The 27,830-nt window shown below is 41.6% G+C and overlaps 1 protein-coding gene across 1 annotated transcript; it reads right to left on the bottom strand.

Moving 5' to 3' along the window:
- Positions 1–283: 283 nt before the first annotated feature.
- Positions 284–27,830, bottom strand: ppfibp1a (PPFIA binding protein 1a). The gene is made up of 25 exons (XM_069670865.1): positions 27,733–27,830; positions 19,295–19,374; positions 16,942–17,147; positions 15,177–15,257; positions 13,376–13,489; positions 13,168–13,278; positions 10,837–10,929; positions 9,503–9,620; positions 7,747–7,808; positions 7,578–7,644; positions 6,477–6,595; positions 6,186–6,259; positions 5,277–5,331; positions 4,815–4,968; positions 3,890–4,025; positions 3,686–3,808; positions 3,441–3,591; positions 3,244–3,355; positions 3,072–3,160; positions 2,829–2,951; positions 2,601–2,726; positions 2,037–2,225; positions 1,440–1,598; positions 1,273–1,338; positions 284–1,168 (listed from the first exon to the last, which is right to left on the bottom strand). The coding sequence occupies exons 2-25, from the start codon at positions 19,356–19,358 to the stop codon at positions 1,076–1,078; spliced, it is 2,685 nt and encodes an 894-aa protein (XP_069526966.1). The 5' UTR covers positions 19,359–19,374; positions 27,733–27,830; the 3' UTR covers positions 284–1,075.

The raw sequence follows: 27,830 nt of genomic DNA, 5'->3' as shown, positions 1-27,830 counted from the left end.
TAAGTGACTAGTGGAGACAATAATTATTGAGGTCGATCCAGTATTCAGGGAGGGAGCACCGGCCGGCAGCCGCGAAATGAGATATAATGTAACTAAACGGGGCACCGCACATACGGCAATATACAGCCACTAAAAGCGCTTGTTTTTGCTACTTACAACACTGTGGCAGCCATGCTACTTTACCTTATGCCATCTGTTGTTGTCTGTAACAAGTGTCAGACAAGACATTTATTTTAACGATCTGAGCCTGTCAGTAGCAAAAACAAGCGCTTTTAGTGGCTGTATATTGGCGTATGTGTGGTGCCCCGTTTAGTTACATTGTATCTCATTTTGCGGCTGTCGGCCGGTGCTCCCTCCCTGAATACTGGATGGATTTTATTAACTGTTGTCTCCACTAGTCACTTACACACGGAAAAATTGGCTCTAGGTTGAAAAATCCCAAAGTTATCCTCCAAGTGTTTATGCTAATCACCTACGAGCTGTAGCTTCAAACTTTAAGCACAGAAATAAGGATGGTTTTAATCATCTCACCTTACTTTCAAAGAGAAAGTAATTAAAACATACTTTTGGATAAAAACAAACTGTTCTCTTCCTCTGGTTGTTTCTAGCCATGGAGATAATTTTAGATTTATTTATGCCTCTAAGATGTCTGTCTCAACGCCAATACCTCCATCTTTTTGTAAATAAACTTAAAAACAAGAACTCTTTGTGGCTAGAAACAACTAGCAGGAAATACTAGAACATTTGCTGCAATTAAAAATAACAAAGCAACTTTACGTACCACAAATAAATCTGACTCAGGAGGGGACAGCTGAGGGGGACGCCTTAAAATAAGTATTCTTACCTCACTTACTAACAACACAGATGTTTGAATAATAAAACGAATGCAGGAAGAGGTACATTAATGTCATAAAATCCTGCATTTTCAGTTCATGCATTATAGGTTTGGCAGCTTCAATAAATATACATATGGTCATGAAAGCTATGGCTGTACTTCTGAATGATGAAAATACTGTTAAAGGTCTCACATGGTCTATTACAAAGGCTGGAGCGATTTGTGTCGGCACATTTCGTCTCAAACGGAGCCAGAGTTGTCGGTTTCTGCCGTGTCGACCTCCGGAGGGCAGACCGAGATCTCGTGGAAGAACTCATCGTCCTTCAGCATGCTCTGAAACACAACCAGAGAGAAGGAAGAAAACCATTGTTGGTCGTTATTCTACCTTTGTTTAAAGCAAAGGTACTGAATCACACAGGAGCAGGTCAGCGCCTCACCGTTAGATTGTTGATTCCCTCAGAAAATGCTCCGATCTGTCTCACAGTCCCTTCAGAGTCTTCCATCTGCACGAACACAAAGGGTCAGCCAACACACGAATCAGATCAAAACTCAATAACAATCCAAAGTTACCTTCTTGAGTTGTATGAAGGAGGCGTCTCCGTACCTGTTCCAGGTGCTCTAAGTTTTCCTCGTAGATCCGGACCCCTCTCTGGAAGCTGCTGCTCTTTGGCATTTCTACGTTCAAGGGGCAGACGTACTCCTCGCCGTCATCGTGACGTTTCTTCCTCAAAGTGCCAAAACCGCCGAATGACAGGCGTCGAGGCTGGAGGAGGAAGCACGAGACTATTAGGAGCCGGCCAAGACGCGGTTTTGATGTCAGGAAAGACGCAGATATAAAACGTTTTGTGCCAATTTCAAGTAGATCGGAAACAATTACCGGTAGTTTATTAATTTATTATATTTCAAGGAAAACATTCTCCACTCTCAGCTTCTCACTTTAGGGACTTCCGGATTGTTGTTCAACAAAACAAGCAATTTCTGCCTGTTTCATAACCACCAAAAAAACAACAAATCACTCTATTATCTGTTCAATATGAAGCTGGAGCGAGGAGTTATTAGAGACTTACATGAGCCTCAAGTTACAGTTGAGTGACCGACAATAAAAGAAGAAACTGCAGTTAGACTGACATTTATTCTGCCTGAGAGGATGAGTACAACTGAAGCTGATATTTGTTTGTGAAGCAGAACAAGCTGCAGTTACCTTGACCTTGGCTGTGGCGGTGAGGACGTTGTAGTCTGGGTTTTCCAGACAATCCTGTTTGAGCCGCTGCGCCTCGGAGCCGATGAGCAGGTGGAAATGCGTGGCCAGGTGGCGTCTCAGCAGGGTTTTGTTGGGGGGGATGTTGAGCAGGAGGGCGAGTGCTTCCACGTTGAAGCGAGGCTCCAACACCTTCAGAGCAGGCAGACGTTAAGAGGTGGTGAGAGGTCAAGTAGGGAAACAGCCAGAACACGACAGACTGTAGTGAATATTTTCTGAGATAAAAGTGTGAAAATTTAAGAGAAAACATTTGAAAATTCACCGAGATCTGCATAAATAAAAGAACAGAAACAGAAAAAAAAAGTGGGTTTTGTCAAATAAAATTTCTTATATTAAATGTACCACTTAAATCTTAGAGAATATCTTAGATTAAAGTCAAACATTTTACTAGAAAAAATTAGTATTACTTTGCCATTTTAACTTCAAGATGTTCTCCGAATAACTTCTAAAATCGTCTGTTTCCCCACTGGGTTTGTTACATTTCATCTAATCCTTCTCTTGTCTCACCATCAACCCTCCATGAACACCGCTGCCCCTCAGATTCGGAGCGTATTCTGCCAAATCCACCGACCGGAGCCACTCCATCACTCTGTGGTTGGTCCACTGTGAGATCTCTGCTGGTGTGATGTTGTTCTGGACAAAGATAAACATGATTTATTTATTTATAATGATGATTTCAGGGGCAGAATTATTTCATAACTAAAAGAATAGAAGTCGTTGCTTCCTGTGTGATACCTCATCAGAGGGTCGTCGTCTCAGACAGTTGGGCTCGTAGGCGTTGAGGCGGAGGACCTGGATGGCCCTCTTGATGCTGAGATGATGGAGAACACTGCCCACCTTCAGAGACAGCAAGTCCTCCTGGGAGACGAGATCAAACAACAAAGAGTCATCACAAAGTCTGCTGAATGATTTATTCAGAGTTAAAAGTTTCTCCTCACTTTAAAGTTTTACAAGCTTCTACAGGCTGCAGTGACTCACCACGGTCATGTAGTGCAGCATGCGTCCGTCAACACGAGCCTCATCAAAGTGGCTTTTGTACTGCGGGAGGCCGATGTCATCCAGCCACCCTGAAATAGAAACGTTGGTTGTTTAATACCAATTAAAAGTCCTACAGTGCTTTTTTCTGTTAATGACATGTCTGGACACTCACTGGTCACCCAGTTGTGGTCCAGTCTGCCTTTGAGGTCGTCCTCGTCTGACCCGAGCGCCTGCAGAGCCAGCTGCAGCTTCTTCCTGTGGAGCGGCTGCTTCATGCACAGCTCCTGAGCAGGAAACAGAAACACAACATCATACACGTTTACAAACTGTGGCGGAAGAAGTACGATACCACAGTGTAGAAGTCCTCACCTTCTCCACATCGTGTTGTGATGCCTGCAGCAGAGTTTGTCCTGATTTGATCCAGCTCTGACCCTGGGCCACATACAACCCGAGGCCCTGCTCATGCATCCAGCCGCAGACCTCCTCTTTACTCCAGCGTGAGAAAGGAACATCGACAGCACTGACCGGGACAGAGGAGGCTTATTGATCACAGTGTATCAACTGGAACGTCATTTTAGCAGACAAACACAGGCTGATGAAGATTTGTTTCCTACTTGTGTTTTGGTTCACGTGACCAGCCGAGTCTGGGTCCGGCTGTGGCTCTGACTCCGCCCCTCCTGAACTCCATCTCTGCTGCATCATCGAGGTTGAAGGAGGTAGAGTGACTCCTCTTTAGTCTGCAGGAGTTTCACATCATAAATGATCAAACATAATAACCTGATGACTTCAATTCCAGCCGACAGACCCTTGACTCTTACCTGCCAAAGAATTTCATGAAGCCCTTTGACTTCTTTTTGGTTTCGGGCGAGGACGGCAGAGGAGCTGCATCGTGGGATTTTCGCGGGGGAACGCCGGCTAAGTCCAAGTGCTCTGTGCCTTTACGCTCTGTTTCAGCTGAAAGAATACATATATACGCATTAACATGATGACAAACATACTTCCAACAAGGCTGAAGCACCCACTGTTAGCTTCAAACAGAACTTCAGAAGCACCACTATGATCCGATGTTAATCTAAAAAAGAACTGACACCACGCATGCAACAGACCGGTTAATTACTACCACACAACCTACAGATTTTCTCATGTATAGACAATGAGAAACTAGTAAGTATCAGCAACACGGCTTCATTGCAGATGGTTTAAAGTCGTGGATCAGGGACAACTGGACAGTAAAAACCTCACACCTGAACAAGACACAAGAAACTGAAGAAAACATCTTTTCGATCAAGATTTCGAGCAGTGATTCCCAACTTTTCTGGAGAAATAAAGTGAAGTTTTAACTGTTAAAGCCCTTGCAGTTATTTTCTTTGTTTAACTGAGCTTTTCATGTAAACATGCAGTCTGTTACTAAAGGTTGGGAACCACTGATTTAAAGAAAAACTACAGTTGTCCGTCTATGAGAGAACAGTTTTGTGAACATCAGACCAACAGTTTTCTAAATGTTCACATTTCAGTGTCAGTTCTGTCCATATTCCCATCCAGTTGTATAATCCAGAGCCGCCATACTGCAGGAAAACAAGCCCTCTCTGCTCTACTGTACCTAACGCAGGTTCACTGGCACTCCGGCTGCGGTCTTCACAATTTACAGAGCAGTGAAACAAACACGAGGATCAGTAACCACACAGAAAACACAAGTAAAAATGGTGAAAAAATGCCAATATGATACAAGTGTCAGATTCTCACCCAGGTTTGGAGAGCTGGCCGCCTGCTTGCCTCCTCGCAGCTTGAAGAAACCGCGGCCGAAAGAAGAGCGAGCCTTCTTGGTACCAAAGCTCTCGTCGCTTGTGGCGTTTGGTTTATTCGGCGGCGAGGAGCCGGGTCCTGCTTTAACTTTGGCCTTTGAGTAAAATAAAGTTCAAGCAGCAAGTAAAGAGAAAAAGCATGTAGTTACAGCATCTAACCACTAGGTGTCAGAGCAGGACTGACTTCAGGACAGGCTGCAGGTCCTGTGATTGGTCCTGTGACTACATGAAGACTGACAGAAGACACATTCAGTTCAACTTACTTAGATGGACAGACGCAAAGGTCAGCATGAAAATGTATGAAAAATGTAAATGTGTAAGCTTTTACTAATAATGTTATTTTACAATGTGGAGGCAGAACGTTATCGTCTCTGTAATAAAGAGTCAACATGCCGGCTCTTACCTGCTCTGTGCTGATGGTTCTGGCTGAGCTGCCCGGCTGTGGGACGTCTAAGGAACTGTAATAAAAAGAACTCAAGTGTTTAAGCTTCTTTCTGACTTCACACATACTGTTGCAAATACTAGTGTGGAATATATTTCTCCTTTATTATTCTTATTAGTAAGTAAGGATGCAATCATGCCTGACAGCTTTGGTCCAGACTTTTAAAGTCTGAACGTCGGGACAGGTGAGAACACACATTTGAACCCTGGTGGGGACCAAACCACCGGACCGTGCTCCGCCAGAAAAGACAGGACTCGGTTTGTTTCCAAACAAACCCGGGCCCCGGGTTCGACTCAGGTGAGAACATAATCGGACTTAAATACAGGAAGCAGCACAAAACACAGTGCATTGTGGGTTGTTAACGGATGCTGACACTTGTAGAGGCAGCCAGAGAGCAGGGCTCTAATAGAAATTAGATGCTAACACAAATGCTTGTGGAAACGCACAAGAATACAGACGTAATCAAACTTTAAATTAAAGGAGAAAGGAACTGATTGTTTTGGAACAATGTCGGATAAAAGTAGAAAACACTCAAACAAAACATTAAAGTCTGCGTTTCTCTCTCCTCTTGTTCTCTCTCTGTTTACTTCAGGGAGTACTTTTGGTCCGCTGGTAACAGCTGTCGTGTGAACACAAACCGAACTCGAGGCAAAACATTGTAGCAATGTGGTCTTTGATTGGGATCAAACAAACAGACTGCAGGTGTGAAAGCGCCCTGCGAGCCGTGGGAACGTTTTAGAAAGGTCCAAAACTTCATCAGCAGAGTGCATTCGCATGTGGTTTGGATATTTAATTCCACCCATGAGACGAAATAAAGCTGAAACAAATGGGTTTTAATAACATGGAGGGAAAAATCTTTCAAAATGTTACCTTTGGGCTGCCTGTAACTGTCGTTCTCTGTCCAGCTCATTCATCTCAGAGAGCACTGCTATACAAGGAATAGACTGAGACAACACACAGCAGACAGCATGATTAATTGAGCATATTGTCTTAACAGCAGAACATTTACACAACTCAAAACTTAATAACCCGAAGAGAAGCTCTGAATTCCTGAGAGGAACAATTTCAGAGTGGGAGGCCAAAATTGAGCTTTTCTCAAAAGGAAGTCTGGTCTGAGGTTCATCCTGTGCTGCGAATTGTTTTGACAGACGTTGTGTTTACCTCGCCAGAGCTCCTTCCTGCCTCCCCCACCAGCGCCACGGTGACCTGATCCACCTCCATGGATACAGGAAGCGAGGGATCATCTGGGATATCGTCATAGTCGTCTTCCTTTAACTTCTCTGGGAGAGGAAGGTTAGGACAGTTCAGGGAAGTTCTGCAGTCTAAACTCACAAGACTCAGTTTATATTTCACTTTTAAAGTTTGTCCACATTTTCAGGCTGTAATAAACTTTTACGGGGAATGTCACAGGAACGTTTAAGTAAATAAATGGAGGCTACTTTTTGTATTTGATGTTTGGGACTGTTTAGTCTATCTAAATACCTGCTGAAAGATTTTATCAATACCTCTAAGAAATGCCTGTTAACAGTACTCAGACAGATATAACGACTATAAAAGGATGTAAAATATTTCAGCCTCAACAAAAACTGAATCTGTAACAGAGAAATATGTATTTACAGAAACTTATCATTGCTTTGGCTCAGTTTCAAAGCAGCAAACTTAAAGGAGCAGTTCGCCCCTGCAAAAAGCTGCTGTCAGTCAAAGCTGGTGTTCTCTGTAATCGATAGAAGCAATAATATTTGAAATTGGCGCCATAGCTGTGGAGAAAGTTGTCCAAACAGCTCCTGGTTTTGCCGGTTCTAAATTCCTACAACACCCAGTGTGCATTGCGCCCCTCCCTCTGAAAGGAACAGCCCAGAGAGACACGCTGGAGTGAAATACTACCGTTTTCACAGCGGTACAGAATCTGAAATACGACGAGAATATACCGGTGGATCATCTAAAAAATCTTCAGGTCAGCAGTCTACATTTCAAACCTGACGATTTTGAACGCGACATGACATCGGAGGCGGGCGCCATAGATTGAGGAAGTGTAGCTTTCCCAGGGCCCATTGGAGAAGCGGATAGCATCCAAAAAACGCACAGAGCGAAACTGCATTTTTTCCTACCATAATGGCGTTAGCTCCCCGTGATAGCATGACACGACTGAGGTTGAAAATCGGCAAACTGGCCCTTTAAGATGCTGATCACATGTTAAGCTCTCTAAATGACTAATTCATTTCTCCCAAAACGTTGCTTTGTACAAAGTTGCTGTTCTCTGACCTTTGACTGGCTCCTGCGCGTTGTGCCTCTTTGTCAGTGACTCCTCCAGCTCTTTTATCCTTCTTTCCTGTAGATAAAAAAGCCTCATGTTACAGTTACGACTGTTTAGAGTAAATCAAAGCAGCTGCTCAGCTGCTGCTGATTACCTCAGCGTCTCATCGCATCCTACCTTCACATCGTTGGCTGAAGCGAGTGACTCTAAAACCATCTTCATCTTCAACACTTCTGCGTCTGTAATACAAAACAGATATTTTATACATGTGGAAGGATTAATTAATTCCAACTCCCCCTGGCTCTGAAATGAGCGAGCAGGAAGCAGAGATAATGAAGCCGCTGGGACTCGGTGTTTTGGTCAGCGGGGCTGCTGTTTCAGCTTGTTGCTGCAGTAAACTCTTGATTCAATTATCACCACAAACTATTGAAAACAGGGACTTTCTGTGCGTATTAGCAGCAGCGCTACACAATCAAACATGTGCAAACCACTTGGTAATGTAATCCAAAGCATGTTTATCTACAGGGCAAACCTCATATGAACTCTGAAGTGTGTTTATGAGAGTAGAGCTTATCATTACACTGTGGTGAGGCCATTTAATAGATTAAGATCAAATATCGAGTCTTTTTAATTTAAATTTAAACCTTTTAAAATCTATTTCTTAACAACTTTAAAGCTGCTTTTATACATTTTACATGAACAATATATCCATGATTATATTTCTTTAATAAAAACGTTGTTGCACTGAAGCATCCCAAGAAAATCAAACTCTAGAGTTCTGCTCCGTTTTATGAAGCGTTTTAGGATCTTTCAGCTCAGTTTTGGTTTAACGACCAGCAACTTCACAGTTTTGGTTCCGTCTCATCTTTTTCATCAGTGTTATTTCCAGCATTTGCAGCTGTTTTCAGCATTAAATGTTGGGTAAATCCACTGTACACTCAGACAAAGTCAGATACTAGCTACTGGACATATGTGCAATGTGTAAAAAAGCACTTATTCGCAATAACAACTCTATTACTCCATTACTTCCTGCCTACTTTTGAAGATAACTATTGTAATATTGTTTTTCTTTTCAGCACTAACCCATACACTTTATATCTTCACGTAAATTTGAGTTGTTTTTTGTATTTCTCTAATTTTGTTCTGTATTTTTGGAGCTATCTGGCACTATAAAATCTTCTCTTATATTAGGTGATACTTTAATGTTAGTGTTGGATTTACATCTTATTCAACTTCCACCAAATGGTCCAAAAATCAAAGATCGCATCTTCAATAAACAAAAGTTACAAAATTAAGAAATTCTAAAATGTTTCACGTTGCTCTTTGCCAATAAAAACAAAAGAGATAAAACCCGACTAGAACTAAACACAGAAAACCCCCTGTTCTGTTCGTCCAAGTCATTTAAAAATCATATTTTTTTTCGTTGCAGTTTTTTTGTTTTCTGAAAAGCAAACATTTGACCCAGACGGGGGAGTAGCTCGAAACATCTCTCTGCCTGTACAGTAAGACATAACAAATACCTTTGATACTGTACAGCACATGTTTACAGGCAGACATGTATAAGAGACTCCCTTTAAAATAAAAGGCATTCCTCCTCCACCAGAAGGGATAAGATAAGGCCAGCAAAGGGTAGAAGGAGTAAAACAGTCAGAAATGTTTGGTATGGAGCCAACAGACAGACAGATAAGGAGTTAAGTTAAAAAAAAACGGCCTCAGATCACCTTATTGTAGTTTACACTGTAAATAATGACTGAATAAATCCAGGTGAAATCAAGATACCCATAATTCCTTCAGGAAGGTTGTTAGAGGGGGGTCTGGTATTGTTGGAATGTAAAATGTCTGTTTGTCTAATCCTCATAAACCCTTCTGTAATATCAGAGTCAGACTCCACAAAGACGAGAAGCTCCCAGACAATGATCGAAGCGGCTCCCACCTCTCTCTCCTCCCTCAGCTCTGCTGTGGCTCCCCGTTCTCGGCCTGCTCTCGTCCTTAAGCCTCCTCAGCTCGGCCTCTCGCTCCTCCAGCTGCCTCTGCAGGAGCTGCAGCTCCTCCTGTAATGTGAGAGAGTCATTATTTCTTTATTAATAAATCAGACTGATAGAATCCATTTACCCTCTTCTAGATTTACTTTTAATGCACAGACACTAGAAATACAGCATCTGTGGCTGCTGCAGGCCGATGATAAGTTCATGCAATAACTTTTGGACCAAAGGATACAATCAAATGTTTTTCCGCCCACCTGTGCACACTCTTAACGTACACTTATTGGGTATAAGCGGAGTCTTCCACAAGCTAGAGCTAGCGAGCTAGTGACACAACACGGGCAGAGAGATAGTTACCGTGTTAGCTATGATAGCGATGCACTGCTGGATGCAAAGCTGCATATACTTTTAAAATCCAGCTCACACTCATTGACCCTACAAAGTTGTCCTACCACAGCTTTAAATGTTAACAATAGTTTGGTTTATAATCGAACACCTGCAAAGCTAACACCATTCCCATCAGCCTCTGCTTAATTAGCTAATTATAGCATGCTTGGCCCTTGCTGGTAGACTCTGCCACATCTTGTAAGAATAAACTATATCTTCTGTTAACACGACATTTGCAGGAATTAGTCAGTTGGTGATGAAGTTCAAACACCATATTTTCTACTAAACACACTGTGAGGTTATTCAGTGCAAGCTCACGCGAGTCACTCACCTGTGGACACACCAAAAAACACAACATTCACATAAAAAAGCTGCAGAACATCTCAGTTTTCTAAGAGCTACTTCGACCTTCAGATTATCATCACGTGTAGCTTTATAATTGGAGAAACACGCCACAAAAGGGGATTCTCACTGTGACACCTGAACAGACACTAGTCAGGAGTAAATGTTGTTTCAGTCTACAGCTAAAAGGACATTTTAACCAGGTAAGAATCCTGAAAACGGTGCAGGTGAAAGCACTTACAGCGAGCGTGGTGAAAGTCAGGAAAGCAGTGTGCAGCAGTGGAGAAGGAGCAGGTTTAGAGGATCTTAAGGGCCAGAAAGGAGAAGAGGGAAACACTCTGGAGATTAAACCTCGTTCACCTCGTCGCCAGTGAAGCGCACAGTGTTCCACTTTGGACGCTTGAAAGGTTAGCATGATGCAGAAAGATGTTAAAATCACAGTGGAAAGGGGGAGCAGAGATAACAAGGATTTAAACATGTTGGGGGACATTTAAAAAGATCTTCTTTTACAGGTAAACAATCAAGTTGTCTCCAGCAGTGATCTCCACACACTCACTTTGGTAACTTTGAGTTTCTTCTCACTCTGCAGTCTTTCATTCTCTATATCAGTCACCCTGAACCGCAGGTCCGTTACTTCCTGGTACAGGCCCTGGGGAGGGAGAAAAGGACTCCATTACCCATTAATCTCAGAGAAAACTTGCACTGGGGAGGTTTCTGGAGACTGTGTGGGAGAGAGTTCAGATTTTTTTTAACAGGGGGGCCATTTCCTGCCAAAAGCACCAAACATTATTTTCAGACTGACGTCCCACTGGAGAGAATTTGAGAGTTCACACATGGAGACAAATCCTGGACAACAGGGAGGCGTCATGGTCAATTAGTGTGAAACTGCTTCTATCACAATCAGCAACACACAACAGTGATGAGGCCCTGTGCTGTGGTGAGAGTGCCATTAAATGTGAGGTCGATTATTATCATTATCTTGATGGTAAAGAGGCCCACATTGAATTTGATCGGATAAATTGGGCGACTTGGGCCTTTTGATGTTCCGTAGTTCTAAAGGTTTTCAACCCACAGCAAATATCTGCATAATAAAAACAGGAGAGCATCAGTGTTTCAGTGATTTACAGCTCATCTCGGTCGGACAGTGAATATTTGAGTACAATCCAAAAATATTAATGACAAAAACTTTATAGTTTTGGCACCACAGTTCCAACAATCGTGTCTTTGTTGATTTAAAGTCCACATTAAAAGCCCTGTGTCCCAAGTGGGAGAACAGCATCCATCAACTTACAAACAATAAGTTGATGGACGTCTTTACTATTGTTACACACTGCTTATGGTGGTAAGAGTTGCACAGATTCTGGCAGTATGTGTGAGATCTCCGAGTGCTCTCGTTTCACAGGGTTATGACTGTGACGAGAAGAAGGGTTAAGGGCTTGTTTTTTTACATCACTCATCGGCCACTTCATTAGGTACACCTGAAAAATCTAATGTAATCCAATACACCAGCTCAGCCATAAGATTTGCTTTAATGTTGCCTGTATTGTACAGGCTTTTTTTTAAAGCTGTCACAGAGGTGTTAATTCAATGATATTTCAGCGTCAAGGTCATAATTGGTGGTGGGGCTGTACTGAGCTGCATTATATTCAGGAGTGTTCCTAATACTCTGGCCCCCTCATGTGTGTAAATAGGGAGGACAGAAAAGTAGAGACACATCTCAATATAATTGAACAACTCTAACGTCAACAAAAACTAAACGTCATGAAAGCAGAATCCATGGCAGTGCTGTTGTATTGATCTGCATTAGATTGTACAGGTGTACCTAATGAAGCTGTGTCCCAATCCACGGGCTGCAGCCTTCGAAGGAGGCGGTCCACGGAGGATGCTCCATTCATAGTCTGTGTATACTGTTAAAGCCGAACTGAAATGAGACTGTCTGGTCTACCCTTGTGTCACCTAGCAACGGGTAGCAATATCAATATCACCTAGCAACGGGTTATTTTAATGATAATTTGTTTCAAGGGCCCTTTCGTTTTCTTTAACATGTTTACACTAGCTATTCGATTGAGTTGAAACCAAAAACTTTTACATTTTAACGTGTTTTCCTCGGCCATTTAAAAGTCCGCCATTTCGTTTGAATTGGCGCGCAATGCTTCTCGGGATACGATGGGCAGCGAAGGATGCACCCGATGGATCCTTCGCGCCCGGGGAAACTGAGGACGTATTTGTCGGCCGCATTGAAGGAGCCTTTGAAACGGGACAGCCTTCGACGCGCTTCCGTGACGCAATTGGCCTTCAAATACGGCCTTCGAAGGCTGCAGCCCCTGGATTGGGACACAGCCTATATCAGGTACTACAGGTTGAACAAAAACAGAAAATGGAACATGTCAGCATTGCTCATGTGGGACTATATGCATTCTTCGTTCTGTGGTTTGATTTAAAGCTAAATGGAAACAAAAACAAATAAAAGCAGTTGCATTCAATCCAGCCAGCTTCCTTCAGGCTTTTACTGTCTGGAAAGAACACATAATATCCCCCGAATATACGTCCCAGCTAGTGGACAGGGCGTATGGAAACTATAACTCTCACAGCCTTTTAGCCCCTCAGAGAGGGGAGAGGTATGGGCATGAGTGAGAGGGGGGGGCTTCTGACAGGAAACAGCTGCCGGAGCTCAAGGGGTGTTAGAGCCTAACCCTTGAAGAAGTTCACCCTCCACCACATGACAGGACTCCGAGTCCTCCAGTGGAGTGTGACGGACCTTTTGTGACTTTAAAACAATGACTGGGCTGCTGCCAGGATTCAGAGTCGCACGTCACATTAAACACGGTGCAGGTGCAACTGAGAACTTCAGCCATCTCTGCTCCACTTCACACGGAGTCCTAAGTACCTCATTGTCCCTGTGATCTCTCTCCACAGCTGTTAGGTTCAGCTTCAGACTGGACACCTCGGTCATCAGCTCCAGCTTCTGGGTCTCCAGTGCTGACCGGGTTAAGAGCTCCTGGAGAACAAGATGTGCACAGTGAAGCTGCTCTAAAGCAAAATGTGGAGTTATTTTGGTCTGCAATAACTGCTAGGAAACTCTGTAGAGGCCTTACTTGTTGAAGCAGCTCCTCAGTAGCATTTAGTTTCTGTCGATGATGCTCCAGGCACGTGTCAAGGTCCCGTATCTTTTCACCTTGCACCTCCACCTGGTCTGTTAGCACACTTACCTGGACAACAGTAAGAAATATACAAGATATGTTATTCTGATGCAGGGCTGCAGTGAGTAAATCTGCCCCTGAAAATAGCCTGAGAGTTGATGTATAACTGTTTGAGTAAGATCGGCTAAACACTACAATTCCCAGCAGCTTGAGTAAATGATTGAGCCTTTCTAGAAAATAAAACACTACTTGTGATCTCATCTTAAGTATGATTGAATGGCAATGGGCCTGAGTGCCACAGACAGGGCAGGGACGGTGGAAAGTGCTGAGAGGCGGAGCGCCAAATTGTTGGTTTTCTGAAGGATTTGTTAACATTGAGAGACATTCAGAATAATCCCACCCTTAACCTTTAATTGGATCAAATGTTTTTTGTTTGCCTTTATTGGACAGGATAGTTGAAGATAGGGAGGACATATGGGGAGTAGAGAGTGGGGGACGACATGCACCAAATGATCAGTGAGAAGAGGGCTGTTGCCTCTGTACATGGGGAGTCTGCTCTACCAACTGAGCTAAAGCAGCGCCCCAAATTGCAGCACAATCTTAAGGTACAAGGCCATCATGTTTTACAACCTAACAAGATAAGTGCACATTATCTAAATTTGGTGAAGAGTAATGCAAGTTATAAAAAAGCAATGCCAACAAGAACATAGCAACCATTTTTTCCTGCTCCCAGAAATATTTAAAAGGTTCCAACCACAGACTGTATAAAAAGATGGACGACATGACCGCTCCCTAAAAGTGAAGCCAAAACATCTCTATCGCCCCCTGCTGACTGGCTGCAGTATAGCTCATAAAGCCCACCTCCTCCATGTTAACAGGTGGTACATGGGTCAAAGTATAAAATTTAAAATACACGCCCGATAAATTTTTCTCAAACATGGTTTCTGTCATTATAGTTAGTTATTATCATGCTGATTTACGTCCAAGTGTTCATTTTTCTGACAAGTTTATTTGTAATTAGTTATTTGATGCTGTCAAAATGATGATTGACAGCTCTGTTGACAAATTCGGTTCCTGCAGCCGATCAGTTCTGGGTGAGCAGACTAGAGGACGGTCTGCGGGTGGAAACGTAACTGAAACAATCACTACAGTCATTGAAGTTTCCACACCTGTGAACGTTAACCTCAGACCAACACAAGAAGCTGTTAAACACGCCGGTGTGCGGGACTCTAGCTGTTTTTTCAGTAAGTTAAGTGTGTGTTTGGGTTAGCCGAAGTGGCTACAGCCGCTTCACTCGCCGATCTCTGCTGTACAGTCTCTGGCTCCGTATGACGTCACCATCGCAAGATGGCAGCGCCTATCACAGGGGCTATTTTGGCATCAATTCAACAATGGCAGCCGATGGAGACGTGTTGTCCATCTATATATACAGTCATTGGTTCCAACATTGAAATTGTCTTCACAGAATATTAACAAAATTTAAATTTAAATTTCAAACACAAGTTTATAATATCATAAAATATGATCAGCCGACACTTATGGATCTGAAATCTATGACAAAAGCATGTTTGTATTCAATTTTAATGCTGTTTAAAGATAGTCTGCTGAATAAAACCAACAGTTGGGACTGAGAACATGGCCTCTTTGTCAGAGGTAATTTATTTAAGAGCAGCCACAGATAATACTACCTAATAAGCTATTTAGGAGCAATTGTTCTGCTGTTCTGTAGCAACAATGAAGGGTTGTGATCACAAACCTGAAGAATGAGACACTCTTTGTCGCTCTCCAGTCGTGACAGACGTTCTTGGTAGACTGCTTCTGAGCTGTGACCGTTTGTCTGAAAGGAGAAACAATACTTGTTGATTTGTGTTGTTATAGGAAGTAGCTGAATTTGCCGCGTCAGATAATAAATGTCTTATTTCTTTTGAGAGGAACGCTCATGAAAAAAAGAGGGGGCAGGACTGTGGCTGTCACACTGAAAGCAAGCCTGTCTGAGGAGTCCAAAAGAAAAAACGCACCAGCCTTGAGCCGAATAGAACTTCTAATGGGTACATACCACTCATTTGATAACCATAAAAACCTCTTACAATGAACTCACACGGTCTTCCGTTGAAAAAACACAGAACAAAAATGTGAGAAGAGTTTTCAGAGAAGCCTGTGAGGGTCAATAGTGTTCTCACATGCAAGTGATTTGAAAATCGAATCAAAAGCAAACTCTTCTCTCAAATATCACACGTGGAGCGACGAGGCCGTGAGGGAAGAAAAACAAGAGTCTCAGCCTGAGATCGGAGGATGGAAAGTATTTGCAGCAGGACTCCTATAGAAACTCCATCATTCACTAAGCATGTCATAACAGAACTTTTACAATAAACAGTCACTGGAAAGGGAATGGAGTAAATCATAACAGGCTGCGTCTTCCACTGGACCATGTAAAGACACTGATATCATCAAACACAGATATGGGCTGCAGAAAAACACTAATTTAAGTCCTTTTTTAGATCTAAAATAAACTTTGGCTGCAAGATGTATGATGTCATTTTCTATCTCAGGTCAGTGACAAAAGGAATCAGTTTAAACCTCATGCATCTTTGATCAGATTGCGATCAGATATCCAAAGAGGTTCGTGTAAATGCGTCCAAGACACGTTACAGATGGACTGGAATCCAATGACTCACACAACCTGAGGAAGTGCTTTGAAATGCATTCTATCCAGATGTTGAAAATGTGTAAATGCATTCATATCTCTAAGAGGCATACGGAATATTTACTTTACTACAAAGTGCAACAGGTCAGTGCTTTTGCAGAAAAAAACTCCCACAGGGTTTGATCCTAAAGATAGCGATAGCTGTACTTAGGTTAGCCGTTGTTAACCGTCCTGTTAAGGCAACAATGTTGTGAATGATTGTCCCTGATGACAACAAAACTTCAAAGTCAACATGTATAATTTGTTTACATACTCACACTACGCTTATTCAATCTTTTAACTATGTTTAAAACAGTTTGAATGTGTTGACAAGACTGTGTAGTGAATTAATTGAACAATGAATTTGCCTTGCTTTGTCAGCCTAAATACAAGTCATCGATACAGCTAGCTGTTAGCTTGCTAGCTTTACTGTTCTTGTTGTGACTACATCGCGGAAGTGCAATTTATGGCCGCTAGCAATCAGCCTCAGCTACATTTGCACCACACTGAAGGTAAAAGGGGGGGGTTAACTCCTATGTGCATGTAGCACAGGAAAAAACAAAGCAATGACGTATCCGATCGTTTCAACAGAAACACATGCGGCTATGTGTAACTGTGTTAAATCTTATCTGGATTTCACACAGACAAGACTTGGCACCAAAGAGAAACGCACCAACCACAAGGTATAGCACCCGACCGATCAAAAGCAGCAACACGCTCCCGAACAGAAAACAAGCATTGCACAAATTTATAGAAATATTTTGTCTTTGGTTTCAAACACATAAAACAAAAACCACACGTGTGAGGCTAAATCACACTTTAAAAATGAACTGTTTACCAATCGTCCGTGCAGCCAGTCTGCCAGCCCCTCTGCTGTGGAATCAGGAATCTGACATCGCAGGTTGTCCTTCTCCTCGTTGTCCATGAGCTCTAGGGCTCCCCGCAGGTCCTCCAGCAAGTGCAGCACCCGAAGGCCACCCAAGAAAGGTGACGTGGGCGACTGGCAGTCAAACAGCCCGTTGGAGTAGTCCATTGCCTTGGAGCCTGGGAAAGATCGAGAGGAAAAGACTCGTGAAGTTGTGAAATTAGACGTGGTTATTTGTCTGCCAGGCTATTAGAAACCAAAATGTGTTCAAAATGTTTAATCAGCAGGCTTTGACATGAAGGGAAGGATTTAGAGCCAGAGCCACATTTGGTGCTGATCAGTGGGTGTGGTGGAAGCAGGATGACTACTCAAAGCAGTAAATTTTAGTGTTTGTGTAACTGCATGTTTACTTCTTTTACTGAACTTGGAAGTTGTGTCTGACGCCACATGGTACCAAACGCATTCATCTAGTGCAAGTGCAAATAAAGCAACAGAGCGGATATTTAAAACTCTGTGCATACACGGACTTGTAGTTAAGGACCAACACAGACAGATGTGTGCAAAGGCCTTTAGTCAGGTTTATACTGTGGTGCCGGTGCGTACTCATGCTTTTGTTTAAAAACCACAAACACTAGGGGCATGATTTCCACTTCCAAAGTTAGCACAATATGAAAGTAAAAAAGCCCTTCAGCAATATCCATCCATCCTGTTCAGGGTCGTGGGGGAGGGGTGCTGGAGCCTATGCAAGCTGTCATTGGGCGAGAGGCGGGGTACATCCTGGACTGATCACCAGTCAATCACAGGGCTGACACACACACACATTCACACCTATGGGAAATTTAGAGTCCCCAGTTAAGCTCACGAGCATGTCTTTGGACTATGGGAGGAAGCTGGAGTACCCAAAAGGCCCACTTCGTCCCAAACCGGGGTTCGAGCTGTGAGACAACGGTGCGAATCACTGCACCACTGAGCAGACCCCTTTAGTAATATGTTTGTATAAAAATACTTCGGATCGCAGCTTTGGCCAACTTGAGAGACAATGAATGGTTTAGCTAGTAGCGTCATAGAAAACAGACTTTACAGATTGGTATACACTGGTATAGTATAATTTGTAAATACGCAAAACATAATAAATAAGAATGGTTTCTCTTAGAAAATACCCAAAATGTAAATTAAAAAACCATCTGGCTCGAACAAAAAATGCTACATTTGGACAAAGATTAAGACTGCTTAAGAGCATACTTTTATTAGTCTGTCAGCACATGTTTTAATAGATATTGTGGATTTAACACATTGAACTTTCAAGTTAGCGCACATGCATTTATTAAAGCGATATTTTATGGTTCAAATCAAATCTGAGAGCCGCTTAACAGGTACTTAGAAGGTTTTCAGAAACCAAATTCAGTAAACGAATGTTATTATTACATTTACTAATGTTAATTAGGGCCATAAGACATGGGGGAAACAAATATTCAAAGAGATTCTATCAAACCTCATGTGACCCAGTAGAAGTAAATAATGCAAATTAAATCTTCTCTTATGTAAGAAGAAACCATATTTTCAGATTTTTTTTCTTGGAAGCAAATGCAGCAGCCTGTTGACTGAAGTGCGTGATGTTCCCGTCATGTGCTCCAGCCTTCTCCACACCATCTGTCATCTGTCTTAAATGTCAGCCGTAATATAGATGTCCAACGTTAACAAAGAGGGAGTTAAATCAATAAATATCCAAACATTCATGGCGTCCCCCCACAGTAGCGAGTGGGAGTGGGGCTTAGTGACGGCTGTGGTTTCTGCGGAAACAAGGGGGGTGGACCGGGGGGAGTCACGTGACCAGTCGCCTTGCTCCCATTGGAAAGGTCAGCGCTATAATTACACACATCAGCGGAAAAGTCGGGACTCAGAGTGAAGCCTGCTCTGCTCATCTGCAGCGGCACCAGAACAGAGTGTGGCCAAAAGTTCCCAGGCAGGAGTTTGTAATCCAAACTCACAGAGCTTGAATAATCATTAGTTTCCGTCACTGCGGGGACAATGGAAACTCGCTTTCATTTTCATGGTACAGGAATGCAGTGAAAGCAGCAATGGCCGGAGATCTAGCTGCACAATTACAGCATTATTCCAAACTTTTATGCACAAGCAGGAGGATTAAATTAAACTGCAGGTAGAAGAGGAAGGAGAAGGACACATTGTACTCCCTTCCACTGGACGTAGTATTCCCAGCGGGCTATGAAATGGTTTCCAGATGTGGCTAGACCCCATGGTATGCCATGCCCACTTGAAACAAAGTGCTACTGCCAGCTCTTAAAGTCCAAGTGTACAATGTGGTTACCTGCTATGATCCCGTCCATTTGCTCCAAGGCTGCTGCCAACATCTCGCTCGCGTCGGACATCATCTTCAGCTCGATTAATCTGAAAGAGAAAAGAAGGAGAAGAGAGTTAGAGAGAGGGAAGAGAGGGATCCATAAAGGACTCTGCCAAAACGAAGACATTAATGAATAACAGAGTCTGCTGTGAGTTTAACCTCAGTACGGACGGGGGGTTCTCCAAAATGTATTGCAGGAAGTAAACAAATTGTACATGGTTATGAGATTATTACAACTTAAAAAGGGAAAATAATGTATAAATAAAACCAGTAGTAATCCTCTAAAACAGGGGTGCCCAATCCTGCTCCTGGAGAGCTACCTTCCTGCATGTTTTAGGCTTCTCTGTGCTCCACACCTGATTCGAATGTTTTGCTCATTATCAATCCCCTGAGAAGCTTTAGTTGATAACGAGCAGATCATTCAAATCAGCTGTGTTCAAGTGCAGAGAAACCTCAAACATGCAGGAGGGTAGCTCTCCAGGAGCAGGATTGGGCACCCCTGCTCTAAAAGGTTGAAGGATTGTAAATCTAAAAGAGAGTGAGCTAAAAGAATCTAATTTGCAGTAGATTTTCATGACAACTGGGAAAAACCCCTCTCTATTAAAATGTGCGACAACATCAAAAGCTCCATAATGACCAATAAAACGTCCCTCTGATGAGATTATTTTGACCGCTATCTAAATGGAATTAAATAAAACTACAGACAATAACAGCTCAATAAACTTCTGTCAACTTTCCAAAAGGCAAAAGTAATAAATTTGATATTAATATAAATGTCACAGCTGATGCAAAATTGATAAGCTCGCCACTAATGAAAGAATCCTTTCAGGAGTGTTCACAGATTCAAAGTGTGGTGGGAGGACCGGAACTTTGTGGGAAAGACTTTTTAAACTGAGTGAAGCAAAGGGATAAAAGAGGTTGCTTACTAAGCAACATGTAGGTGGAGAAATAAGCAAACTGGTCACGCCACATGTAAACCAGTGTAATTTAAATATACAGCATAAACAGCCTGATAAAGACCTCTCACAAATGTGCAGCTTCAGGTCCTTTCAAACACAAATCTGCAGTCTTTGTATGATCTTATCCCCATACTAGAGACGCAGATAATGATAATGTGTAGTATTAATGTCCATCACAATATTCCAGAACTTCAGTTGACGCATTCAAGTTAGAGATAGACCGATATGGTTTTTTCAGGGCCGATACCGATACCGATTATTAGTAGTCAAGGAGGCCGATAACCGATATTTGGAGCAGATATTCATTTGCAGTAAAAGTGAAAATATTGGCGTCAAAATTTTCAATAACACAAACTCCAACACTTAACTTTGTTTAAATGCCTTTAAGCATATGTTTATTAAACAAACAAACAAAAAGCGCAGGGAGTTCCCAGGGTCAGCAGCATCTCTTATAAAGTTAACTGAAAATTTAAATAAATAGATAAATAACTTCCTGAAGTTTTATTAAGTAAATAAAACAAAGTTAAATAAAATTTGCAAATAAATGAACTTTTTCTCCTCTCCGCCGTGTGTGTGAGCACTCTGCACTCTTATCGGCCGTGGGATTTAAAAACATTTTTCTTTTCTTTTTTTAAAGGCCGATGCCGATATGTATCAAAATGCCGAATATCGGCGCCGATAATCGGCCCGGCCGATAATTGGTCGATCCCTAATTCAAGTTGCTTATTTTTGCCGTACAACAGTCCTTAAACTAAGATATTCAATTTGCAATCAGAGAGAAAGACCATCAAACTAAACAGGGAAATAATCAAAAATGATGACATGAAAAACATAGCCGATTAATGAGGCACATGGAAAATTAATTTGCAACAAATTAGATTTTTAATTAATCATTTAATCCATACTCACTTGTGAGAATCTTTTTTTCTTTGTCTTATCTTAGTAAACTTGTTGGAAACTTGTGGATTGTTGACAGACATTTTAAGATGCAATCTAGAGGTTTAGGAAAGTGTTGGCTAATTTTGACTTTTCTGGTAGTTTAAGGATCAGACGATTCATCAAGTAAACAATCAGCAGAATGTGAAAGCATTTACATAATTGGTAGCCTCCGCCTTAATCCCTACAATGTGTACTGCTTTGTTTTGCTCCTGTACAAGCATCAGTTTCAAACTACAAAGCCTCCCTGCATGTTTTACATTTTCCATTTGAAAAAAACAACTGTGTAACTCACTAATCCTGTTATGGAACAAGCCTTCATTCATCATTTCTAAATGACTGCTGCATCAAATTAACCCTGCAGACTGTGCCACAGAAAAAACTGTCTGTCTGAGAGACAAAAAACAAAGTGATCTCCTGGACTTATTACCCAGCAAGCCTTATTTCCGGCGGTCTGGGCAGCAGTCACGGGTGCTCACGGGGAGGCTTCTATCTGGAATAATGGCACTATTCTCCCAGGGGTTTCAGGCCTAGTAGCGTCGGCATGCAAGGCATCTCAAACTTCCATAACAAAGTTGGGACAGTATCCCCCATGACCACCGTATTCAAACAATTATCATGTGTCTGTTCCTTACTTCTTCACTTCAAATCTGATTTAATTGGGTTTATATGACATCCAGTAAGTTGAGAGAGCAGCTAAAGCCCAAAACAACATAAAACAGTGGCTCTACTTGTTCACATAGTAAGGGGGCAGGGGCTGCAGAGTTTACTTCATTTCCTCCTTCTCTGGGGTCACAGTGTCACACCCAGCGTGGGCATTAAGAGCATAATTAAACCAATGGTCTCATTATGAGCTGGGGGGGCTGGGGTCTGCGAACACAAGGGGCCTTAAGAGCGTAATTTCAACAACACACTCCACAGAAAGGGAGCAAGTTTCTTCCAAACCGTCATACAAACAAACACTATGTTTATTTGTACTACTCCATAAACAAAACATTCAGGTTGGTTACAAGCAGAATGCTGGTGATTAAGACGCACATAGGAACCAATCACAACAAGAAAATACTTCCCTTTTCAAATTAGAACAACCTGCATTCAAATTCAATTGTGCCGTTAAATGGGGGGTGGATGAAACACGACTACATCTTACAACTAATGTTTTTCTCTGCAGGTATTTCCAGAGTTTAAATGGAAAACCATCTCACTCTCACCGGGGTGGGAGCTCTGTTTGGTCAGCTGCTTGTTTCACCCCATGGGAGAAATTAAAAGCGCTGTTTTCTTTGTTGGGAATCCAAATATTTTCTCTCTGTGTGAATGCAGAACACAACAAATGGCATGAAGAGCTCAACTATCTTGTCCTGTCCTCTGGTGAGAACGCATGCAACCTTGGGTGTACATAAAAGCAGCATGAAAACAACCTAGAATTAAAAAAAGAGAGTCACATGAATCGGGTTAGTTTTGTTGAGAAATCAGATTCAGGGAGGATCTCATCAGTCCACACGCAATTCAGAATTTAAGGCAAATCACATCAGTCATGGCAGAAGATGGCATTTAAGCTTGCACTGCAAACTACCAAGACCATGCTGCAATATTTTCCACTTCTTCTTTTCATATCACAGATAAGCAGATCCATAAATAATTGAGAAAAAAAAATGAGGATCCATCTCTGCCGCCATGTGACAGAGTGCTTGTAACGATGATTGATAACACCACAGTGTAGGAGTGAGCTCTACGCACATTCCTGAGCAGGTTACTTCTCCCTAAAAACCAACACTAACTGCCTGGTACCAACATCCCCACTGACCTGTGTGACCTCCACTCCCTCCACCCTTCAGACAAAAACCGAAGACTTTATTCAGTCAGAGACATCAGGCGTGTTTGTCAATAATAACTCTAAAAAGACCATTAAAAGGACGATTATCTGTGACATATAGACATATTCCTCTGCGCCAAAGAGCTCCATTGTTGTTCAAAGATTGAAAACACTTTACTGAGCCAAACTGTTGCACTTCATGTTTCATTACCATGAACACAGTAACTTGTATTTTCGCACAATACCACATACACTTGTTAATACATGTCATAGGACTTTAAATCCCCTGCAGGAAATAGTCTCATATACGTTTGAGTAAAGTTCCCTAAAAACTGCATTGGCCAGGTGTTAGAAGTAATTACTTAGCCTAAAGCCATCCATTCCTACTGAAGATATAAATCTTTAAAAATATGTAGTGGTAAAAAATGAATGGTGTCATTTGTAAGGAAGGCTGAGAGCTACAGACGAAGCAACTGAGAAAATATTGAAAGCCATACTAACTAAGTGTTGGTTTGTTTGTTGATTCACTGACGCAAAGAGAAATAAATAACACAACCATTAACTGTAACTGGTATTGTGTTGAGGTTGCACATTTCCCTTAGGGTCTTTTAATTCTTTAGTTTTGCTTCTAGGAAACACTATCGATGAACAGATGATGTACTCTGAAAGAGCCTTACCCGTTCACTTCATTCAGGACAATCTAACTTCTCATTAGATATACTTCTGTGTCCAAAACAATACTGCACTCTTTGTCTGAATTCACCTTCTTGATGCTCTGACCGGCTCCAAATGTATCTGAGGGAATTTCTATTTTATAAAAAGACGAAACAGTCCGAAAATGTAACTTACATTTTCAGATGCTGTAAGGTGGTTTTAATATTAACCAGATGGAGAGAAAGAGAGTGTGGGTGAGGAAGAGATATGGAAGGGGGGGTGACAATGCATTTGCAAAGAAAATAGTCTGGGATTACTTGACCCTATGCTGAGTGGTGTGCTCTAAAAACACAAACACACACACACATATACACAAGCACACGCCTCTGCTGGTGCCTCAAACCCTCGTACTCCATTTAGCCTACTTCCAGCTGTGGTACAGATGTGCATTTCAGAATTGAACTGGCTTGGAGCAGTAATAGAAGCAGCGTTAGTTACTGTAGTAAAGTAACACAAAAAGTAGTGGCTTTAATGAGTTTAATAGTAGTAATTGTATGGTTTACGACATTGTTACTTGTTGGATAAAATGCAAAATTGAAACTTTGTAAGGTTAAAAATGATAACAAGTATCAACCCAAAAAAGTTCAAATAAACTGGCTCCCACTAGTTTTGATGATTCTGCAACTCTTCTTGCAAATAGTTTCAAATCAAGTCAATTTTCAATGTTATTAAAGGTGTCCCACAGGGCTCAATACATGGTCCCTTGCTATTGACATCTAAAAAGTATCTTTCTTCCGGCTTTACGTTTAACAAGTTGATGATACTATCTTGTATCTTACCAGAGCCATTAACAAACCATTAGGGTACACCTAAGGATCACTTGTATGTTATATGGACCTTCAGATTATTGCTTCGATTGAAAGTGTGGTCTATGAAAGTAAGTAACTGTACATACTGCTCACCTTGTTTTGTCCAACAAAATCTGAATTCTAAAAGAACATTATTTCAAAAGACAATGTCTTATCCTGCTGTGTAATTGGATCATACTATGTGCTCGTGTTGCTGCAATCACTCTTAAACAAATGGCATTTTATTAAAGTGCCATTTTATTCTTTAGTCAAGAAAGCTTTTGAACTTGTTATCAAGACAAATATGAGAAAGTCAGACTCCATTACTGCGTCAAGAAGCCACCATCAATACACAATTGCCAAGATATTACTCATCCTTATAGTTGAATTTACAGCCAATAACAATGACAGTGGATAAGTAACTATAAGTTAGTTTTTCATGCCATCATACAATTTGGTCTTTCTTCTTTCTCAAGTGGGTTTAGCAAAACAGTGTGACAGTGAGTAGTATTAGAAGAGGTTGGAATAATATAAGTACCAGAGTAGCATATTTCAACAGCTGTTTTTAGAGAGTACTCTTTTTGAATTAGGGTTGTAAATAACCAATAACTGTTGGTTGATGTGAAGATTTTCTTTAATAGCCTTATTGTTTAGTGTATGAAACAGTGAAAAAATGCTAAATCACAAGCTCCCGGAGTCAAAAATGTCTTCAAATGAATTGTTTAATACATCCAACAGTCCAAAACCCATCATATAATACAAAAGAAAGACTGAAAACCTCTTATACGAGAGCCAGAGTATTGCTTGCAAAATGACTCAAATTATTAATCACTTAAAAATTAAGGAAATCAGCTAATTATTTCAGCTTTAGGCTCATTTAGTTCCAATAACGCAGTAAGTAGGCCTAGCACTTGAGAGAGGCAACGTGGACACTAAGCGTGACATGGCCTTGTGGAAGTCAATCCCACGTGAAACCCAACCACCAGTGCACTACTCTGCCTTTGTTTACACTTCCCTCTGAGAGATGGTCCAGTGGACTTTAAGTTTGGGCTGCTCTGAGGTCAGACTGTTTGACAGAAACGACAGCCCAGACTTTAAACTAGCGCTTCATTTATACACAAACAAGTCTTTGTCTCTCGCTGACTCTCACATGATAGCACCGCAACACTGAACCCGAGCTATTGCAGTTTTTTCCATGTGGCTCGAAACTACATCACAGACAGAAATCACATTGGAGGAAGGGGGAAAAATGGAAGAGGATTGTGGAAAAGGGGGCAGGAGGAACTGAGTAAGACATCACACTAAGCCAAGAAAAACTGACTTTCATTGCTTTTGTTATCAAAGTCTTAGCACAGTGTAGCCCTTTCTAAGTAGGCTTTTAAGGGCATAATTTCAAAGTTGCTGCTGTAAACTTTGACTTAAAGATGAGCAAAGAACTGAAAAGTCAAATGAGTTCTGTAGCAGTGCCTACAATGAATGAAACCATAAACGGGCTTGAGGCAGAGGCATCCCAACACTCAGGAAGACCTTCAGTCAGTCCTGTCAGGAAGCGTTTCCTGGCACTTTCTGGAGAAATGTCTTCCTCTTACTCAGAAATTGCCAGGACTGCAAAAACAAAGCTTCAAGCTGAAAACCCCAAAGCCACTCGCACAGCTCATATAGAAAACTGGGTCTTTAATTATATTCCTGTGTGACAAATGTTTCAGATTAAGATTTTAATTCGATTTCTGAAGCGTGTACGTAAACATCTCAATATATCATGTGACATTAAAGCACCACCTCCCTTCTTTCAAAATACACCACGGGAAGAGTACTGTACCAAGAATGCAAGGAATGCAAATGTCAAGACAGAAAGGTGGCTGAGATGGAAAGGCGCCTGTTGATTGTCTTGACACGTGGCTTCAAGAAAAATAAAAGTTAAAAAACTGGGTCTGTGCCATGTTGATGTAACTGTAGGCCAACTTTTCTGCTAATACAAACTAGGCCCAATAATGGACTTTGTCTCCTCTTACTTGACTGAGCAACAAACAAATGCTTGTGGCCTGAGGAAACGAAGTGGGTGGTGCCATGAGATCTATTTATTTTAGTATTAAACAATCACTCAGCAAGGTGAAGATTTATTTTACTATCCAAGATCTCCCACTGTAACATTAAATATGGCTGTGCGAGCAAGTGTGCAAAAGCATGGATCTTCTCAACGGCCGACCATTCGCAGTAAGAGTGCGCCAGGACACAAATATGGTTATAGTCCGAGAAGGGAATAAAATCCTTTGTTTTGCTTTGTCTCCCCGGAAGCCAAGAAGACATCATCATACGCACGCACAGGTCATGCAGCGCCTCAGGAGGGAGGTTATTCCTGAGTTACCGTACACTGCAGAGGTTTAACCCAAACAAAGCCTGCAGAAGTCTGAGACTTATAATGAAAGGAGCTGACAGTGGACCAGAAGTAGCTTTAAACTGCTAGTGACGCGTTGGCTGCTACTGCCTTTCTTGGTGGGAGTCAAACTTGAGGCTCACCGCAGTGAATCATGATTTGGCTTGTACATTTATAGGCATGTGATGCATAAATTAGCTTTGGTTAAATTGCAAACAAAGCATAATTCATCTTACTAAAAGTTACTATAATGCCATGAAAGTATCAATTGAGGATATATTACTTTCTCTATGAACATTTTTTTCCATTGTTCTTCTCTATGGATAATATATGATATGAATAAGAGGATTTTACATGCGTATTCGTTGTTAATATGAAAGTGTAGCCAGTGATGCATCTGTTTGTCTTAGTTGAGTAGTATAGTGATTCTGCCGTACAAAAAAACCCCCCCATAAAATAGTATAAACCCCATAAACAGTAAAATATATCAAGTCTCAAATATAATACCAGTGGGATTTTTTTAATGCCAAAGAAAGAACACAAAATAAAATATAATAATACTTGTTTTTTAAGTTACTATAAATAACGTTAACTTAACATTATAAGTAAAACATAGAAAATATACTTAAATGTTATTGACAAGGGGAAATGGTCTAAACGATACGTTAGCTAACACCAACACTTTGTATTAAGCTAGCTACGTCCAATTAAGGGGTATACGTTTTAACACAAGTAAGCTAGCAGTCCAACGAAGTTTGGTCAAAGTAACCGTTAAAACTTTCTCTTTTTCGAAAAGTTCATTTAAACTTCGGTTAACTTACAGTTTTCGACCAAGAAACGTTAAAAGGGGGGTCCAGCAGTCTCCAGTGGCTTAACTCCAAACACTTTCGGCACTTTTCACAGGAGCTTCATGATTAGC

Source organism: Semicossyphus pulcher, unplaced genomic scaffold, assembly GCF_022749685.1.
Source record: "Semicossyphus pulcher isolate SPU_LCO1_2020_fin unplaced genomic scaffold, fSemPul1.0.p SCAF_20, whole genome shotgun sequence".
Taxonomy (NCBI): Eukaryota; Metazoa; Chordata; class Actinopteri; order Labriformes; family Labridae; genus Semicossyphus; species Semicossyphus pulcher.
The sequence above is the reverse complement of the archived record's forward strand: the minus strand, read 5'-3'. Positions and strand labels throughout refer to the sequence as shown.

What these genes read in the sequence shown, in the direction of transcription:
- ppfibp1a (XM_069670865.1), bottom strand. Translation starts at nt 19,358, where the DNA reads ATGATGTCCGACGCGAGCGAGATGTTGGCAGCAGCCTTGGAGCAAATG. An exon ending in CTTCAGCCAACGATGTGAAG is followed by an intron (nt 7,645 to 7,746) that starts GTAGGATGCGAT and finishes TTTTATCTACAG; the next exon opens with GAAAGAAGGATAAAAGAGCT. An exon ending in TCACGTGAACCAAAACACAA is followed by an intron (nt 3,592 to 3,685) that starts GTAGGAAACAAA and finishes TGTCCCGGTCAG; the next exon opens with TGCTGTCGATGTTCCTTTCT.